Below are 17,929 nucleotides of genomic sequence, written 5' to 3'. Positions count from 1 at the left end.
GTACGGTCCGGTGGCGGAGTCCGGGGATCTCCAGGGGTCTGTGAAGCATAGCCAAGGGGTCTGAGTTTTTCTCATTTTGTTGCAGTGGTGGAAATAACAACGCACCATTACCAAAATTATTATGCCTGTATAAATAATGGCAGCTGGAAACTAATGACAATTTTAATAAAAATCTAAATCTATTGGGGAAAAGTTCAGAAATGAAAAACTCTAGATGGCTCAAATAAATATGCAAATGTTATTGTATTGTATTTAAATAGTGTGCATAATTTCTAATAGTTTGTTTATAATATCAATCTATATTTGCGGGGTCTGGGATTATTTTACAGTTAATGGGCTCCTGACTAAATGATTAGAGAATTCCTGTTATAAATATACAACCCCAATTCCAAAACTGTTGGGACGCTGTATTAAAAACAGAACGCGATGATTTGCAAATCTCATAAAACCACATTTTATTCACAGTAGAACATAGAAAAGATGTCATAGGTTTAAACTGAGGAAAGGTAACGCTTTTAGGAAAAAATAAGGTAATCTTGAATTTCATGGCCGCAACGCCTCTCCAAAAAGTTGGGACGGGGCAACAAAAGGCTGGAAAAGTAAATGTTGGAGGAAAACAGCTGGAGGAACATTTTTCAACTAATTATGTTAATTGGGAACAAGATGATTGGGTATAAAAAGAGTATATTAGAGAGGCAGAGTCTTTCAGAAGTAAAGATGGGATGGAATCTGGATGGAAACAGATGTTGCACTAACACCTGTATATACCTTTCAGTATTGATGGTACTTTTCCAGATGTGCAAGCTGCCAGTTCCATAGGCACTACTGCACCCCCATCCCATCAGCAACGCAGGCTTTTGAACTGAGTGCTGATAAAAAGCCAGGCGGTCCCTCTCCTCTTTAGTCCTCTTTAGTTTAAATGAAGCAGCGTCCATGGCTTCCAAAAAGAATTTCAAAATTCGATTCGTCTGACCACAGAACAGTTTTACACTTTGCCTCGGTCCATTTTAAATGAGCTTTGGCCGAGAGAAGATGGCTGCGTTTCTGGATCATGTTCACATATGGCTTCTTCTTTGCATGATAGAGCTTTAACCAGCGTTTATGGATGACACGGAGAACCGTGTTCACAGACAATGAGTTCTGGAGGTGTTTCTGAACCCATGCAGTGATTTCCATTACAGAATCAGGCCTGTTTTTAATGCAGTGTCGCCTGAGGGCCCGAAGATCACGGGCATGCGTTTGTCACCCTTGTCCCTTACGCACAGATTTCTCCAGATTCTCCGAATCTTTTGATGATATTATGTACTGTATATGACAAGATATTCATAGTCTTCGCGATTTAACATTGAGGAACATTATTCTGAAATCATTCCACACATTGTAGACGCAGTTTTTCGCAGATTGGTGAACCTCTGCTCATCGTTACTTCCGAGAGACTCCGCCTCTCTAAGATACGCTTTTTATACCCAATCATCTTACTGACCTGTTCCCAATTAACCTCCGGCACTTTCTTTTCACTAACACTTACTTTTCCAGCCTTTTGTTGCCCCGTCCCAACTTTTTTGAGAGGCGTTGCGGCCGTCAAATTCAAAATTGCCTCATTTTTTCCTTAAAATCATACATGTCCTCAGTTTAAACATTTGATATGTTTTCACTGTTCTATTGTGAATAACATACGAGTTTATGAGATTTGCAAATCATTGCTTTCTGTTTTTATTTACATTTCACACAGCGTCCCAACTTTTTGGGAATTGGGGTTGTATTTGACTTCACAGATATAATATCACACAAATATACATTATCTATCAAAATATCTACATTTACAGCCAATTAATTATTTGGTCTAAATTGTCATCTGCAGCCAAATACTCGAACTAGTAATATTCCACGTACAGCCATGACTTTGGTCTCGTATTTGTTTTCTTTGGGAAAACCCGAGGCGCAGATCCGTTACCGGAAAAATTGAGAAGTTGGAGGAATAAAATCTAAGTGCAGAGGAGCAGATCAAATACTAGGCCCATGTTTCTGAAATATGAACCATTTTTATTTTATTGCTCTGCGAATGTATTTATTTATTTATTTTTGTGTCAAATGAAACTGCATCGGATCACTGTGTAAATTCTACAGCCTACAGTGAAGGTAACTCGATTCCTCATCTCATTTAGTTTCAGCGTTTTATCTGGGGATTCAACCAAGGGACCAAAATATCTCAACTCAACTCTTAACCATGATGTAGATCATCTGCGTGACCATTATAAATGTTTACTCTTTTAGAAGAAATGGTCCAAGGGTTTTGTTTTTTTGTTCTTTTGTCAAGGGTTCTTTTGGAAACACTGCTGTCTGGGTTCTACCTATTATGTAGGCTACTGTATAACTTTTAAGGGTTCTCCCAGTGGACAACGAAAGAACCCTTTAAAGCTTCTAAATGTGTTAAGTATGTACACATTATTTTCACCTGTGCTAATTTCGTTACAAATTTGGCATATTTGACCTCTAAGCCTCTTGATTACTATTTTTTTCCATTAAATTTCCTGGTGGCAGGTCAGTCCAGACTTTTCTATTCCCAGCAACAAATTTCAGCTCTTCCTGGAGGATTCCCAGATGGTCCCAAGCCAGCTGTGAGATATAATCTCTTCAGCTGGTTCTGGCCCGGGGTCTCCGTCCAGTGAGACATACCTGATACAGCTCATCTCTCTAAGGTGCCCCAGCCACCTCGACTGACTCCTATTCCGAGGGTCACCTGGACTATCGAGCTTGTCATCCTATCACGGAGAGTAGAGGAACCTCATCTCCACTGTCGGTACTTACAGCCTTATTATTCTGGTCATTTACCTAGATTACTGCATTTCTAAAAATGCAGTTCTTGACTCCGATCAGAAATTCTAGATTCTAGATTTAATAGCCTACGTTCCCTTGTCACTGGGGTGGTACCCTCAAGAGTATAGGATCCATCTTTTGCACTTTTAGTGTGTGTGTGTGCATGTGTTTGTTTTTTTTTTTTGGTTTTTTTGGTTTTTTTTTACATGTTTAATGTTCCTCCATCCATCCATCCATCCTCTATATCGCTTATCCTTTTCAGGGTCATGGGGAACCTGGAGCCTATCCCAGGGAGCATCGGGCACAAGGCGGGGTACACCCTGAACAGGGTGCCAATTGTTTAATGTTCCTGTAAAATGATTTTTCATACATAATTGGACCTTTAATTGGCTTTTAGAGTAACATAAAGGTATACAACATCAAGGCAAGTCAAGTGGGGTTTTATTGTCATTGTAGGAAAGATCAAATTAATAAACACACAAGACAATAAATACACTGCAAGGTCTAAAAGATGTATCCTTGTGGATAGAGGTGTAAGATGCACCTGATAGGAAGGTAAATGATGCATTTCTAAGCTAGGTGGAGCCTACCTAATAAAGTGGCCACGCATAGGTGTATTTCCTTTGCAGAAGTTGACGAGCACGACTTTCCCGTGCCTGTTTGTTTGCCCAAACCTTACTTGCTAGCAGAGTAACCATGGCAACCAGGAGCGCACTCAAGTTGGGAACGCCCACCAGCGCACACCGTAGCGCACACAGTCGGTGAGAAGCGGCGGCGCTGGGATGGGAAGCCCATTACAGCCGCAGCGTCGCTTCCTCCAACAGCAGCGCCTCCAGCCGCAGCACTGCGCACCGCGAGAGGAGGAAGAGGAAGAAGAGGAGGAAGAGGAGGAGGAGGAGAAGGAGGAGCGCTCCGGCGGGCGGCGCGACTCCCGCACCTGCCACGCGCGCAAAAGCCTCGTTTGTCACGGGACGTCGTCTCAAACCCAACTCGGCACTTCAGTAAGGACGCCGTCCGTCTCGTCTTCCCCGAGGCAAGGGTGCCGGTGCAGCGCGTGTGAGCTCACGCCTTCTAGTCATGGTAGTTCATCCAGGCAACATCACCACCGCCACCACCATCACCACCACCACCACCGCCACCACCATCCTCCGCAGCAGCCGGGAAGCCCGGTCGGCGAACCCCGCCGCGAAATAGCCGCCGTCGCGATGAGCGGCTGCAGATACAACGGCGGCGTGATGCGGCCGCTGAGCCGCGCCGGCTCGTCGCGCCGCAACCTGCACGAGTTCGACTCGGAGTCGCAGCCGCTGCAGCCCGTGTGCGCCGTGGACTCGAGGACGGAGAACCGCGTCAGCGCTCCGGTGCCGTACTCCACGGCGGACGGCGGAGGAGGAGGAGGAGGTGGTGGAGGAGGAGGAGGAGGAGGCAAGCAGGGCAAGAAGAAGAACCAGAACATCGGCCAGAAGCTTGGGCACCGGAGGGCCCTGTTTGAGAAGAGGAAGCGCCTCAGCGACTACGCGCTCATCTTCGGCATGTTCGGCATCGTGGTCATGGTCATAGAGACGGAGCTTTCATGGGGAGCGTACGGCAAGGTACAGAAAGTGCTTCTGCTGTTTAAAGCCTACACACTCAGCAGGGGGAATCCAAGGAGTAGTTTGGCTGATGCCAAATGTGCACACTTTTTTTATTTATTTGTTTATTTATTTTTAAAGTAAATGCATGAAATGTTATTAATCAGACAAGACATGTGGGGACAATTCTGAGGTTCCTGAGAAAACAATAGGGAAATGTATTTATTTATTTATTTATTTTCCAGAGAGAGAGAGAGAGAGAGAGAGAGAGAGAGAAAGAATGAGCTTATAAATTTGCTTATGTTGTGTAATCATTAGTTTGGAGCTACAATAATGCAGAAATCATGAAAACCCTTCACCACCAAAAAGCATTGTACAAACTGCACCCCTCTCTAAAAGGCATGACTTGTTTAGGTAATGTAGCTCACGGTATGCAAACAATTTCCTATAAACAACAGAATTATTCTTATTTTAACTTTCACTTAGGAAGACTTTTGTCCTGTTCTAGTGTTTAATAGAGAGATGACAGCGTGTGTAAAATGTCAAACCGCATAACTAAAGTCTAAGATGAACACCTCTGCATGATGTTAAGTGGTGGTCTTCAGCGTTTATGAGTTGTTTAGAGCAGAGATTTTAATCCTCAGTCTCAAGCAGCCACATTTATCTAATTACGCTTCCTGATAATTAGCTAATCTGTTGGATCTCTGTGTAACCAGTAATGTGCTGTTCGCTGCTCCCCTACAAATAGTGTCTGATGTGTTTTCTGAACCAGTAAAGCTACACTGTTTGGACACTAACCTACAGCGGTGTAAACATGATCCCGACACTACACACTATCAAGTGAACGGGATGTGATTTCAGACCTCCAGCCCACATTAGCCTGGTCGCTCCAATGCAAAAACTAAAGAAGCAGCACCAAACATGTCTTGGCTGATTGACCAGAGCTTTATTTTCCCCCCAGATTCACTCATTTAAGTGTTTCCGGGGACAAAAGGTTCTCAATTCAGTCCATATTCTATATTCTCATCTATTTCCTGCCTGACACACGTGAGCAGGTAATGAGCATTCGGCCACCTGTCATCTTTACAACCTGCTCAGGTGAGTCTCCAGCTTGTACTGAATGAAAACGTGGAGCGGCTGAAGGTCTTTACGCGCCTCTGGATTAAACTATTTCCTGCCAGAGTGTTTACAGCGTGGACGTAGCTAGCTTGTGTTTTAAAAAGAACCCAGCTAATATTTCAACGAGGCATTGTAAGTGGAGTTAATTGGCTACATATAAAGATAGCTAGCTAAGAGCTTGATAAATAAAGGTGCTTAACGTGACTACTTTTTCAGGAGTCCTAGCATTGCAGCAAGGGATCGCCATTGATTGTCATTAGCTAAACATTCCCTAAGTATTAGATCAAATAAGGTATTAAATAAGCTTTTATTCAACACAGAAGGCATCACTGCTGTAGCAACACAACGTCTACGTAAATTACATAGCTAGCTAACTAGCTTAGTAGTAACTTACTATTCTATTTTTGAAGAGACATCACTGCTGTTGCTAAACTTTATCTAGATGAATTGTGTTGCTAGTTAGCTTTGTAGTAAACCTCTATTCTCCGAGAAACATCCCTGCACTAGCATCGCATTCTATTATTAAAATAAACCATTCAGCTAGCGAATTTGGTAGTAAGCTGTATTCTGGTGTTTGAAAGACCCCGCTGAATGAAGTAGCTTAAGATTTATCTATCTCAATTACATAGCTAGCTAGCTAGCTTGGTAGTAAGCTACTATGCTACAGTTGTTATATTATTTAAGAATCTTCATTGCAGTGGCAAGCACGCTTGGTAGTAAACTACTGTTCTTTCATTTTTCAAGAAGCATCACTGCTTTAAACAGTACAGAAATTGGAGTGGAAGCTAGCTAGCTTTCCAGGTCGCAAACTGACGCTGACGCAATGTTTATTGATGGGTCAGAGTTGGGCCACTTTGACAAAAGAGCACTTTTCTTAAGTCTGTTGGCGCGGGTGGGCCAAAGTTGGCTCAATGGGCATAATTACATTAGACCAAAGTTGCCATCCAATGCTGAATGACCGATGATGGTCCAATAGGTGCCTGGAAGCCTGACAGCCCTGGTGGACCAAATGTCAGTTTGCTACATGGGTTAGTAAGCTACTATTCCTATCAATGGAGTAACTAACGATTATTTTCATAATCTACGTAGCTATCAAGCTCAACACCACACCAACTTATGTGGGGTCCTGAAAGCTCAGTGGACCATCATTCTCACAACCGTCTCTGACTTTGTGGGGAAATTGTGAGCTACTGTAAACAACAGAAAGCATGCTAATTGACCAAGTAAACATATGCACATGAATATTTCAGCGAGTAATAGAAAAGATCACGGAGTAGCACGGTCGACCCTTTAAGACTACACGCGTCCAGATTACTTTAACCCCTTAAACTCTCAGCTTGGTATTATTCAGTAATTAATTCAGAAGCATATTATTCAGTAGTTCGATGAATTATTCAGACGACACTGACACTAATAGGAAAGGTATGTTTTTACAAGAGAGAGGAAACGTAAGTACAGACCTATAGACATGTCCTGGAAGTTTCAGGGGGTTGGTTAAACTGCAACACTTAAATGACCTGATTTTTTTTTTTCCCCTCTTCTTTTTCAGGAGTCGTTGTATTCATTAGCTCTAAAATGCCTGATAAGCCTTTCTACAATCATCCTTCTCGGCTTGATTATCATATATCACGCCCGGGAGATTCAGGTAACCAACACACACACACACACACTCGGACATACATGTGCACTCATATACACACACACACGCTCTTCCTATTTCATATCAGGTCCAGAGTAAATCGCTTAAATCAGCCTTTTCATGAGAGCGCAGTGTGATCTGTGCTACATCCTCCCTCCTGAAAACATGTTCAGAAGGGCACTTAATGTAGTGGTTAATAATAGACAATCAGATTATGTCACCTTGGAGTGTATCCCTTCCCTTAATCAAATTATCCTGTGAAGTGCGCTGGCCGTCGTGAAGCTTTCACTCTAGAGATGTATATGCAGAATGTAGTCTTTATTTATTTATTTATTTATTTTAAAGCATCAATCATACAGAATCATATATTTTGATCCGGTGATATTTTGTGCACGTCAGCCCCGGCGTTGAATTGAATTAGTGTCGTCGGGGATCCCCTTACAGAAAGTCATTTCTAGTCCGAGAACGTGACCGTTCTCTGGAGGAACGCCGCACTGTAGGTAATAATTCATCACTGCCGGTTTTACTGTACGAACCACCACAGCGTGAGGCTGCTCCAGAGCCTCGGCGTTATCCTCCAGCGTAATTGTTTCATTTCGGTCGTTTTCGTCTCCTGAGAGGGTTAAGAGAACGCTCCGGACGCTCGGCTCGGCCGAGCAGCTCCCTGCACTTGGACAGAGCTCAATTTTATGACCTTGCGTCAGAGCCGAGTTTGGTTTTTTCTTCTTCTTCTTTTTCCCACCGCGAGTCCTGATTTCATAGCTCGTATGTTTGTGTATCGGGGTTTGCTGCTTTGTTAAGAGGACAAAAAAAAACAAAACAACAACCCAGAAGCAGGCTTGGAATCTTGTAAATGAGAATCTGATTAAGGCTGTTTCTTGTTTCCTCTGAGAATCGAATCAGCTCTCATAGCAAGATCTCACTTATTCTCTCACATTTCATCCCCTACTGCAGTCACTAGGTTCCGGATGAACGCTTGCATCTCGTTGTGGTTTCTGTGATCTGAAACAAATCAGGAAATGACTCAAATTACCGCAACACTGTCATGATGGGTATTTTATTTTACACACGCTGGCTGGCGGTGTGAAGATCGATATCGAGGCCGTGTTTGCATCCTCAGCTTCCAGCCACGATATGAGAAACAACTGTATATGTATGACTTAAGGTGTTCTACAGTATTTCAGCAGTTTGCACTATTACCAGGCAACCAAGCAGGTACTTTTTTCCATAAAGCGAAAGCCTGTTCAATGCAACGCACACTATCCATACATCATCATCATCATCAATGCCTTTTTTTTTTTTTTTTTCTTCTCCCCTCATTAGACGCACATGAGGTCCAAGAATGCAGAGGTAGATTGATTTAACATTCGCAGCACTGCATTATTCCGGCTACACGTGAACTTATTAGACCATTAAATTAGTCCGGTGCATCTACTGATAACCTATCGTTAAAACAAATTAATCATTTTATTAGCGGGACCGTGTTTCTCGTGATTTTAGTTTGCATGATAAGTGCCGCATTCTGCAGCGCTGACCGTACACTCGGTCATCCGTGCCGCGATTAAGCGAAATCACAGAGAAGGAGCCTCGTGTTCCAGAGATAAACCCGTGAAGTGTTCTGAGACAACCTCAAAATGTCAAGCTCCAGCAAAACTCATCTGACCTTCATCCATCATCAGACTCACATTTTTATATCTCCTCCGACGTGGAGATGTTTTTTAATTCAGAACAGAGACGGCGGACGTGGATTGTGGTGTCGGTTGGCATACATCACTTTTTAATTAAACTGTTGGAAATAATGAATGGTATTGTGTGTTTCCTAATCAGAATTGCTCAAATATGAGAAGATAGGAGAAGATAATAAGAATAAGAATAATTGACATTATAATTGGAAATTCCTGACTTTCTGTCCAGGTCATTGAGAAATTAGGGCGGAGATGGATATCTACAAAGTTACAAGAGAATTTGGGCAAAAATGAAATTACGCAGTTGTCCTCGCATTATAAATGTAGTTTGCTTCTTTAGTCTTGCTCCAAAGCTACATGGATAATGTCGTGAAAAGGTACAGGACGAGTTTACATCTTATAATTCTGACATTTTTCTCGCAGTTACGAGTTCTTATTGCAATTCGGACTTTTTTTCTCGCAGTTTTGAGATAACATCTCACAATTCTGACTTTTTTTTTCTCGCAGTTACGAGTTCATATCGCAGTTCGGACATTTTTATCCTCACAATTGTGAGTTCAGGTTGCACAATTTTCACTTTAATTTTCACTTTATTTCTCACTCAATTCAGACTTTTTTCTCGCAGTTTCGAGTTAACATCTCACAATTCTGACTTGTTTCTCTCAATTACGAGATAACCTCTCACAATTCTGACTTTTTTCTCGCAATTACGAGATAACCTCTCACAATTCTGACTTTTTTCTCGCAATTACGAGATAACCTCTCACAATTCTGACTTTTTTCTCGCAATTACGAGATAACCTCTCACAATTCTGACTTTTTTCTCACAATTAACAGGTTACCTCACAATTTTGACTTTTTTCTCGCAATTACGAGTTAACATCTCACAATTCTGACTTGTTTCTCGCAATTACGAGTTAACATCTCACAATTCTGACTTTTTTTCTCGCAATTACGAGATAACCTCTCACAATTCTGACTTTTTTCTCGCAATTACGAGATAACCTCTCACAATTCTGACTTTTTTCTCGCAATTACGAGATAACCTCTCACAATTCTGACTTTTTTCTCGCAATTACGAGATAACCTCTCACAATTCTGACTTGTTTCTCGCAATTACGAGATAACCTCTCACAATTCTGACTTGTTTCTCGCAATTACGAGATAACCTCTCACAATTCTGACTTGTTTCTCGCAATTACGAGATAACCTCTCACAATTCTGACTTTTTTCTCGCAATTACGAGATAACCTCTCACAATTCTGACTTTTTTCTCGCAATTACGAGATAACCTCTCACAATTCTGACTTTTTTCTCGCAATTACGAGATAACCTCTCACAATTCCGACTTTTTTTCTCGCATTTACAGGTTTACACCTCGCAATTCTCGCATTTGTTTCTCACAATTTAGACATCCACTTGACATTTATTGAGTTACACAGAACGCCCCCACAAAGCCATCAATCATTCTCTATGAACAGGCCATATACAGTAAGGACAACACTCATCAGCTAGTCAAGACATGGGAAACCAGACGCTAGCGCGCGCTCGTTGCCTGGCGTTAGTCACATTTCAGGTACTGCGTCAAGTGGATATCAAGTGATATAAACTCATAATTGCAAGAAATAAAGTCACTATTGTGCGATATGAATGAGGGAACAATCTTGTGTGCTAATAAAAAAAAAAAACAACAACCTCGCAACCCCATGAACTCTGCTAGTATGTCTTGTAAATGTGTAGTTGTGTAAGGGTAGAGATTAAATGTAGATGTGTCATGGCTGTGTATGTTTTCTTTTAGTCCATTTTGTTTTCCCCTGTGGTCATTTCTTACATACTAACAGCTGGCCAGCCCGTTCAGAAAACTCTGCCTCTTTGCACTGGCATTCTGATGTTGTAGCACAGGCAGCATGTTCTTGTGGGTTTTATATCAGACGTAATTGTGTGAATGTAGTGTTTCAAAAACAGCTAGCTTTAGCTAACATCATTAAACATTTCAAATGTAACTTCCAATACCTTTTAATAGTTATTTGACCATTTCTTCTGAAATATTCCACAAGCTTTTGCGTAATAGCCTGGATTTGCCTTGCGCATCAGGATAATTTCGTTTAATCGTATAATTTGTAGTTTATTCGGGTATTTTACAAGATCAGCTGCAGTTTGTGGTTTAAATCTAGCTGCTTTGTTAATAAGTAATAAATAAAGATAAATTAACATTCTTATTGTATGTCTGTGCAACGATTGCTGACGTGGCAGTAGCATGAAGCCGACATTTATTACATTGATACAAGGGATAAGGGATCACACGCAAAGCAGTGTCGTATTTTATGACCGACTGGCCAGATGGAAAGAACATGATGATGCAAAGCGGAGATCATTACATTTTAATACCGCGTCACTGTGGCAGCGTTATCTTGCTTGTATCAAGCTGGTTATTGTTTAAAAAAATCGTAAATGTTTTCCATAACGGAATGATCTAAAGATACAGACCATAAAATATACAGCTGAGATTCTAGCCCCTCCCCCTCCACATATCAGTAAGCTACCGTTGTAGTTCTGTTGCTATGGTTACATCTCAGCGGGCATTATTTCTCGCCGTTTGTTGCCTTTACTTTAAACATTTCCTCGCACTGAAGCCCGTACTTAATTCCTTTCTGTGTAATGTCGTCATTTAAAAAAAAAAAAAAACAACATTTTTAATAGAGTGATGCAATAGCGTACCATAAATATTGGCATTGGATAAACTATTATTTATACTAGTTCATTCATTTAGACCTGAGGTAAAATCTTTGAGGTGTGCTGAGATTTAAAAAAAAAACTCAGCACCAACAACTTCCGGACCAATTTTGCCATCATGCTGCAAATAAAATGAAATTAAAAAAAGATTTCAGGCGAAATTTGTACGAATTTCTCAAAAGGTTTGGAAAGGTCCTCAATGAACATCACATGCTCGTTGCTGATAGGACATGGCATGTAACGCAAGTACCTTTTCGGTCTGTTATTAGTTCACCTAGTCTAAATTAGTGAATGTGAAGGCATCATAGTATGAAGTAATTATTTCTATGTTAACCCCGCCCACAAGGTAACACTTAAGGTATGTTCACACATCGCAAGTCGCCAGTCGCTGTACTAAGTCGCCAGTAGGCGTTCCTACTACTGGGTGCCATGGTAACATTTATTAGTGAGTGGCACAACCAGGATTCCACTTATGACAACAAACCGGTTATCTTGCCGCTAGAGACGGAGAGCGTTTGGATATAAAATTCGCCAGTGTATATGTGCATTATATCGTAATCTTTGCCATTGCAGCCATCTATCTGAGGTCAAAGTTCATGTGCTTTAGTGTCGTCACTCCCATTGGTTGTCGCTGCACCAAGTCGCTAAAGTTAAACTTTTCTCAGCTTTGTCGCATCGCCGGACACGCCCACATCTAATGACAAACGGTCTCCGGAAGTCTCCGGTTCTCATCGAATATGAACCGGTCGCTTTGTTTACCTTTCGAGTCGCTGTATACCTTTTAATCTTTATGTCTTCTCAAAGGACTTGAGCCAATAGAATTGTTCCAAATGTCCAAGTTTGTTTTTTTTTTTTTTGACTTTTTGGGTCAAACAATAGGGAAAGTTTCCCCAAATTTAACCTTAAGCGTGAGATTTTTTTTAAAGGCTAAAACACACAAGCGGTATGTGGAAAAACCGTGAAATAAGTGCTATTAGAAATCTTTAATTAATAATTAATTAATTAAATAAATAATCTGAATGCCAGGAAGCGCCCCATCTGGCGCTACATCATTAAAATAGTAACAAAGACACGGTTCTTGACACAGACAGGACCTGCTGTGTTTTCTGTGAGCGTGTACAAATGCTTCTTTCTTCAAACCGAGCGTGTTTTGAGACCAGCCATCCCTTGAAATTTGAGTCGCTCTTTTCTCCTTCCTCATCTTCCCTCTTTTTTTTCTGTAGTACTTTATGCTCATTATAACTCTATAAAAGCAAGCGTGCCCGCTCAAGGAAGGAAGAGAGAGAGCGAGCGAGAAATGAGTGTCTGTAATAGCTCGCTTACAGAAGCGTTAAGAACAGACACGTGTTGTCGATTCCCACCTTTCGCAAACATTAGGACAGATAAAGTCCCGCCTTTGAGAAATACCCGCCCGCACCTGGATAAAGCAACAGCCCGTGTTTCCTTCAGCGCCTTTAACTTATCACTTTACCTCCGTCTCGCGTTAGAAAGCGCTCAGAGCAGATTCCCAGTAGGGACACAAACACAGTCTTACACATTATATTAGCGCTCATGCTTCATCTTGTCATCAGGACTGTAAATATATGCAGAAACGTTCACAGAATTTCAGAAGATGGAATTCATGTGCGAGTGATTTATTTATTTATTTATTTCTCCTCTTCTTGTATTTAAGGCTTGCACGTCTCAAAGGGACATCGATCTTCTGAATGGTTTGCCAGAAGAAAGGTGCTGCCAGTGTAAATGGCGCGCACACACACACACACACACACACACACACACAACAAAGCACTATTTTGCACATTCCAACCATCACTGCTATTTGAGAAATCCTTCCTGAAGGCGTTTTTTCGCCTGTTGGGAGGGTTATTAGCATTACGAAATGTGACGAGTTAGCTGGCGTATAAAGCACGGATCGTTTCCAAGCTTCTCCTTTTTCCATCTTTAATTCAGCAAGCCGGAAGAATCCGAAGAGACCAGGCGCCCGTTCAAAATGATTAGTGCATCAGGTTTGGTTAATACGTGTCAATAGCTCCCATGTCAATAATACGTGTCAGTAGCTCCCGTGCGGTACAGCAGAGTGTTGGCGCGTTAGCGTGAGTGTTGTCGGACCACGCTGGCATCACTTTTTCTAAATTTATAAGTTTTATATATAATATATAAAGTTATATCGAGCTCCTTGTTCCGTTTTGTTACTTTCTCATTATGTCGATCATTTGCTATAGCTGGTGGCTATTATTAGCTCGATTGTTCCTCTAATCCTTTTTTTTTTTTGATGTTATCACACTGTAAAGTTGTTACCACTTTATTACCAGCAGCTCCGGCGGTTGCTGAATCATCTGGTTTTCCACTGAGCTGGAAGTTATTGGATTGTGTAGGCTTGTGACAGCTCATAAAGGCTGGGGGTCAGTCAGTGTTTAGTGTAATACACTGTAGTGTAACATACAATCATTGCTGAAGATTAAACTTGAGAAAGAAGACAGCAGTGGGGTTATTTCGTCATGACTTGGGGTTATTTTGTGGGGCGGCTGTGACTCAGGTGGTAGACTGGTGGTTGTCCACTGATCGCAGGGTTGGCGATTCACATGAATCCGCATGCCGAAGTCGTCTTGGGCAAGACGCTGAACGCCGAGTTGTTCTCGATGGCAGGCTAGCGCCTTGCATGGTAGAGCTGCTGCCATTGGTGTGTGTGTGTGAGTGTGAGAATGGCTGAATGAGAAAGCGCTTTGTAGAACCGCTAAGGTTAAAGTGCAGGCCATTTACCATTTATTTTGATTGTGATGCGTTTAGCGTGGTCAGTATGAGCTTGAGTGTCGGTCAGACTCACTCAGGGTCTCCCTCTCAGGAAAAAAAGGTACGGGGGCTTCAAGGCTCAGCTGAAGACTTTTGTATCTTTAGTCAGAAAATGATAGCTCTTTCACACCTGGACTATGATAAGAATCGTCAGATTTGATTTGTTATAATACATGATGCACAAAATAATCCTTTGCTGAGAGACAGTCCCAGAGGCCACACCTCTTTTGCTGAGAGACAGGCACAGAGGCCACACCTCCTTTGCTGAGAGACAGGCACAGAGGCCACGCCTCCTTTCTTGAGAGACAGGCACCGAGGCCACGCCTTCTTTCCTGAGAGACAGGCACCGAGGCCACGCCTCCTTTCTTGAGAGACAGGCACCGAGGCCACGCCTTCTTTCCTGAGAGACAGGCACAGAGGCCACGCCTCCTTTCTTGAGAGGCAGGCACGGAGGCCCCGCCTCCTTTCCGGAGAGACAGAGACGGAGGCCACGCCTCCGTTGCTGAGAGACAGGCACAGAGGATACACCTTCCTTACCGTCTACTCATGCGCGTGCAAGTGTGCGTGTGTGTATGTGTGTATACTCAAGAGTGTGTGTGAGTGACAGTGTCAGTCTACAGAGGATGTGTCGGATCTTTTAATCTGGTGGTGAAACGTTTCCTCACTGACACGGAGAAAGGTGTCTCATTTCCATTCTTCACCGCGACCTTTGTGTTTTCACTGCGCTGACGTCTCCTGGACAGAATTACAGTCCAGATACAACACGATTAAACCTACAAGCCCGTTCCGTATAGATTCACCATAGCGAGTGTGGGTTATCTTTAGCTAATCCGTTCCTCACGCTCAGCATACCTACAGGTTTACCGTTAATCAGGATCGCCCGTAAGCTTTACGTCCCGCTAACGGAGTCCGGTTGACGAAATACGCAGAGACCGTACAACTTCTCAAAGTAACCCGAAAGCACAAAGTAACCTCCTACAGGCCGTCTATTTATGCAAAGTGGCCTCTTACCATCTCACTCTTTGATATTATAAATAAACCATGGCGGTCATTTCTAATTGAGGCGAGCCTCTCAGGCTGTAATTCACTAATGAGACGGAGCGATTTCTTTTCCCAGTGACAAGATATATGCTCCCATCTCTGCATTACACAGATTAAATATTGAGTCCCGCTCCATTAGTTATATTGAGCAGCCTTGAAACCAGTAACCGGCCTGCACTGCCTAGCCGAGTGACAGATGCCGATGACCGTCGAGTCTCGCTTCAGATCCTCTTCTTCCTGGCCAAAAAGTTCAAATCAATAGCAAGACAAAGTCTATACTCGTAAGAAACAAAGGAAAATTGAGTGTCAGCACTTGTCAAATCCATCATGGTGATGGTCAGGCTTAAGGAGGACTGACTGCACGACATCTGGCGTTGTATTTTCATTGATCTTATTGCAGATTAAAGTCACTTTAAACCGTTAAAAAATAATCGACGTAGATTTATAAACTCGTTTAATGTTGTAAGAAACGACTAAAAATAACATCTCTACATCCTCATTACTCTCATTCAAATCTCCATGAATTTCCTTAAAGATTATGCATTTTGGAAATATTCCACGTCTCCTGACATCCTGTACAGAAATCTGGCTAGTTAACTGCAGGGTTGCCAAATCCACAGTTTCTACATCCTTGCTGATGCGATTTTATTCTTCTTCTGTCCACATGTTTGGGATTGGACGTTTTGCATACATTAAATAAATGATATAATTGTTTATAAGTTAAATAGGTAGCTATGATTGAGATGTAGTGGACTGAGAAGTAAAATGGTGCATCAGAATTCTGATATTGTACTTTTGCTCTTAATCAGTCCTTCCAGGATTTCACGATTTTGCAGAAATTCGCACAAACTTGCAGTTTAAAAAAAAAAAAAAAAAAAAACCGACAGCAGGTTTTCCGCAGATCTGGGCCGAGACGCGTCAGGTGACGCCATCACGACGCGTATTCAGCCTCTTCGATTCACGTTCGTGGAACACGAGTGCAGCTAAAAGGTCTCCGACAAACTCCACTGCGAAAGAGCGTGCGAAACAATTTTGTGCCATTGCAATTTTGCGAATTCGAGTAGTTGTCCGCAAAAAAAGCACGAATTCTCAAATCTGATTGGTCAATACGTGTTAATTAACTGTAACAGCATGTCTGACGGTAGTGGCAGCGTACTTAACAAAGGCAAATGTATTAAATATCCGTATATTCGTTGATACTGTGAAGATTTTTTTTAACATTTCTGGAAGGAGTCTAAAACTGAAATCGAGATTTTTATGGAATGAAACGATGTCATTTTTGGAAAACTCCTACGCGATAAGAAAAATACAACGCATGCCGTTATAGGACCCTTCAGGACGGTAAAGTTTTCTTCCTGCTTTTATTCCTGAATTCCTGAAATAAACTAGCTCTTGGTAACTTCTGGACTCTACAGCACCTTGAGAACCCGAGATGAGATCAACTGTCCAGTCTCTGCCTCCGTCAGCATGTTTTATTTACGCTATGAGCCTCCAGGAAATCCTCTTGACCCCCAGGGTTTCTTTGATTCATTTGGTCACGTTGTTGCTCAGGTCAGCTTGGTTTGTTGTGCGTGTAACTTAACCTACGCGTGTATATGTGCGGTGGGCGAACGTAGCGGCTCTACCCGTCCGGTGGCTCTGACACTCCGTGCGGAATATCTGATGTGCTGAGGTGAAGACCTCTTGAGGATTGTGTTGCAGGTTGTCCATTACCATAATTAGTTTTACCTAGCGAGTAGCTTTCCTTGCACAGCCCAATCTAAATGTTTAATCACCGCGCTTTGGAAGAACAGACTTTCGGAAAGCACTTTCGTGACAGCCGATCGCCCCTGGTAAACAGACGAAAGATTTTTATCCCCCTCCTCGAGGCCACTTTTGCTGCCTTGAGGAAGGTCTGTATTTTTATTTATTTATTTATTTATTCCCCCCCGAGCTTGTCTCTCCCTGTTTAAGCTAAGCACGTGTGGCCTGAAGCACACAGTCTGGCTCGGAGATGCTGCATTCCTCACACTTGTCAGAATTACTGAGAAGCTGGAGGACTCGAGTATTCCTGACACCGATCTCTGGTCTATCCTTGACAGCTCGGAGCCGTGCAGCATGTCTTATGAGATAAGAGGACATGAAGATCAGAAAGGGAAAATCTAACTCATTAATTATACAGCTTTGACACGTATTTGTTTATTTCCTCAGGGAAGCAGATCAGGTTTTTATGGCTTACTATATTCAAGCATGTCCCGATATTCGTGTGCATTGAAATTAAATACAGTATTCCTTTCATGGACACACTTTGACATATTGGCCTATTTTCTCTCTCTCTCTCTCTCTCTCTCGCTCTCTCTTTTTTTTTTTTACAATGTCATTATATTCGTATTGTATTGTTAGATCCTGGGTGTATTTCCACCTTGCCCCCACAATTCCCAGAATACTGTAGGTTTCAGATCTACCGCGACCCTGACCCAGATCCGAAGTCCTTACCGAAGACGAACGAATAAATTACGACCGTTAGGAATGACAGTTGAAAGGTGGTCAGCTTCTTT

General features: G+C 42.2%; 1 protein-coding gene across 3 annotated transcripts in view; it reads left to right on the top strand.

Moving 5' to 3' along the window:
* The first annotated feature begins 2,568 nt into the window (after nucleotides 1-2,568).
* The window catches only part of kcnn2 (potassium calcium-activated channel subfamily N member 2), a 51,268-nt gene continuing 35,907 nt past the window's right edge, over nucleotides 2,569-17,929 (top strand). For all 3 annotated transcript variants that reach the window (XM_053645294.1, XM_053645293.1, XM_053645292.1), the window contains exons 1-2: nucleotides 2,569-4,406; nucleotides 7,054-7,149. In XM_053645294.1, coding sequence (XP_053501269.1) covers nucleotides 3,600-4,406; nucleotides 7,054-7,149 — 903 coding nt within the window. In that variant the 5' untranslated portion in view covers nucleotides 2,569-3,599. The remainder of the gene's footprint in view (nucleotides 4,407-7,053; nucleotides 7,150-17,929) is intronic.

Source organism: Ictalurus furcatus, chromosome 16 (genome assembly GCF_023375685.1).
Source record: "Ictalurus furcatus strain D&B chromosome 16, Billie_1.0, whole genome shotgun sequence".
Lineage (NCBI taxonomy): Eukaryota > Metazoa > Chordata > Actinopteri > Siluriformes > Ictaluridae > Ictalurus > Ictalurus furcatus.
This window is presented reverse-complemented; position numbering and strand designations above follow the sequence as displayed.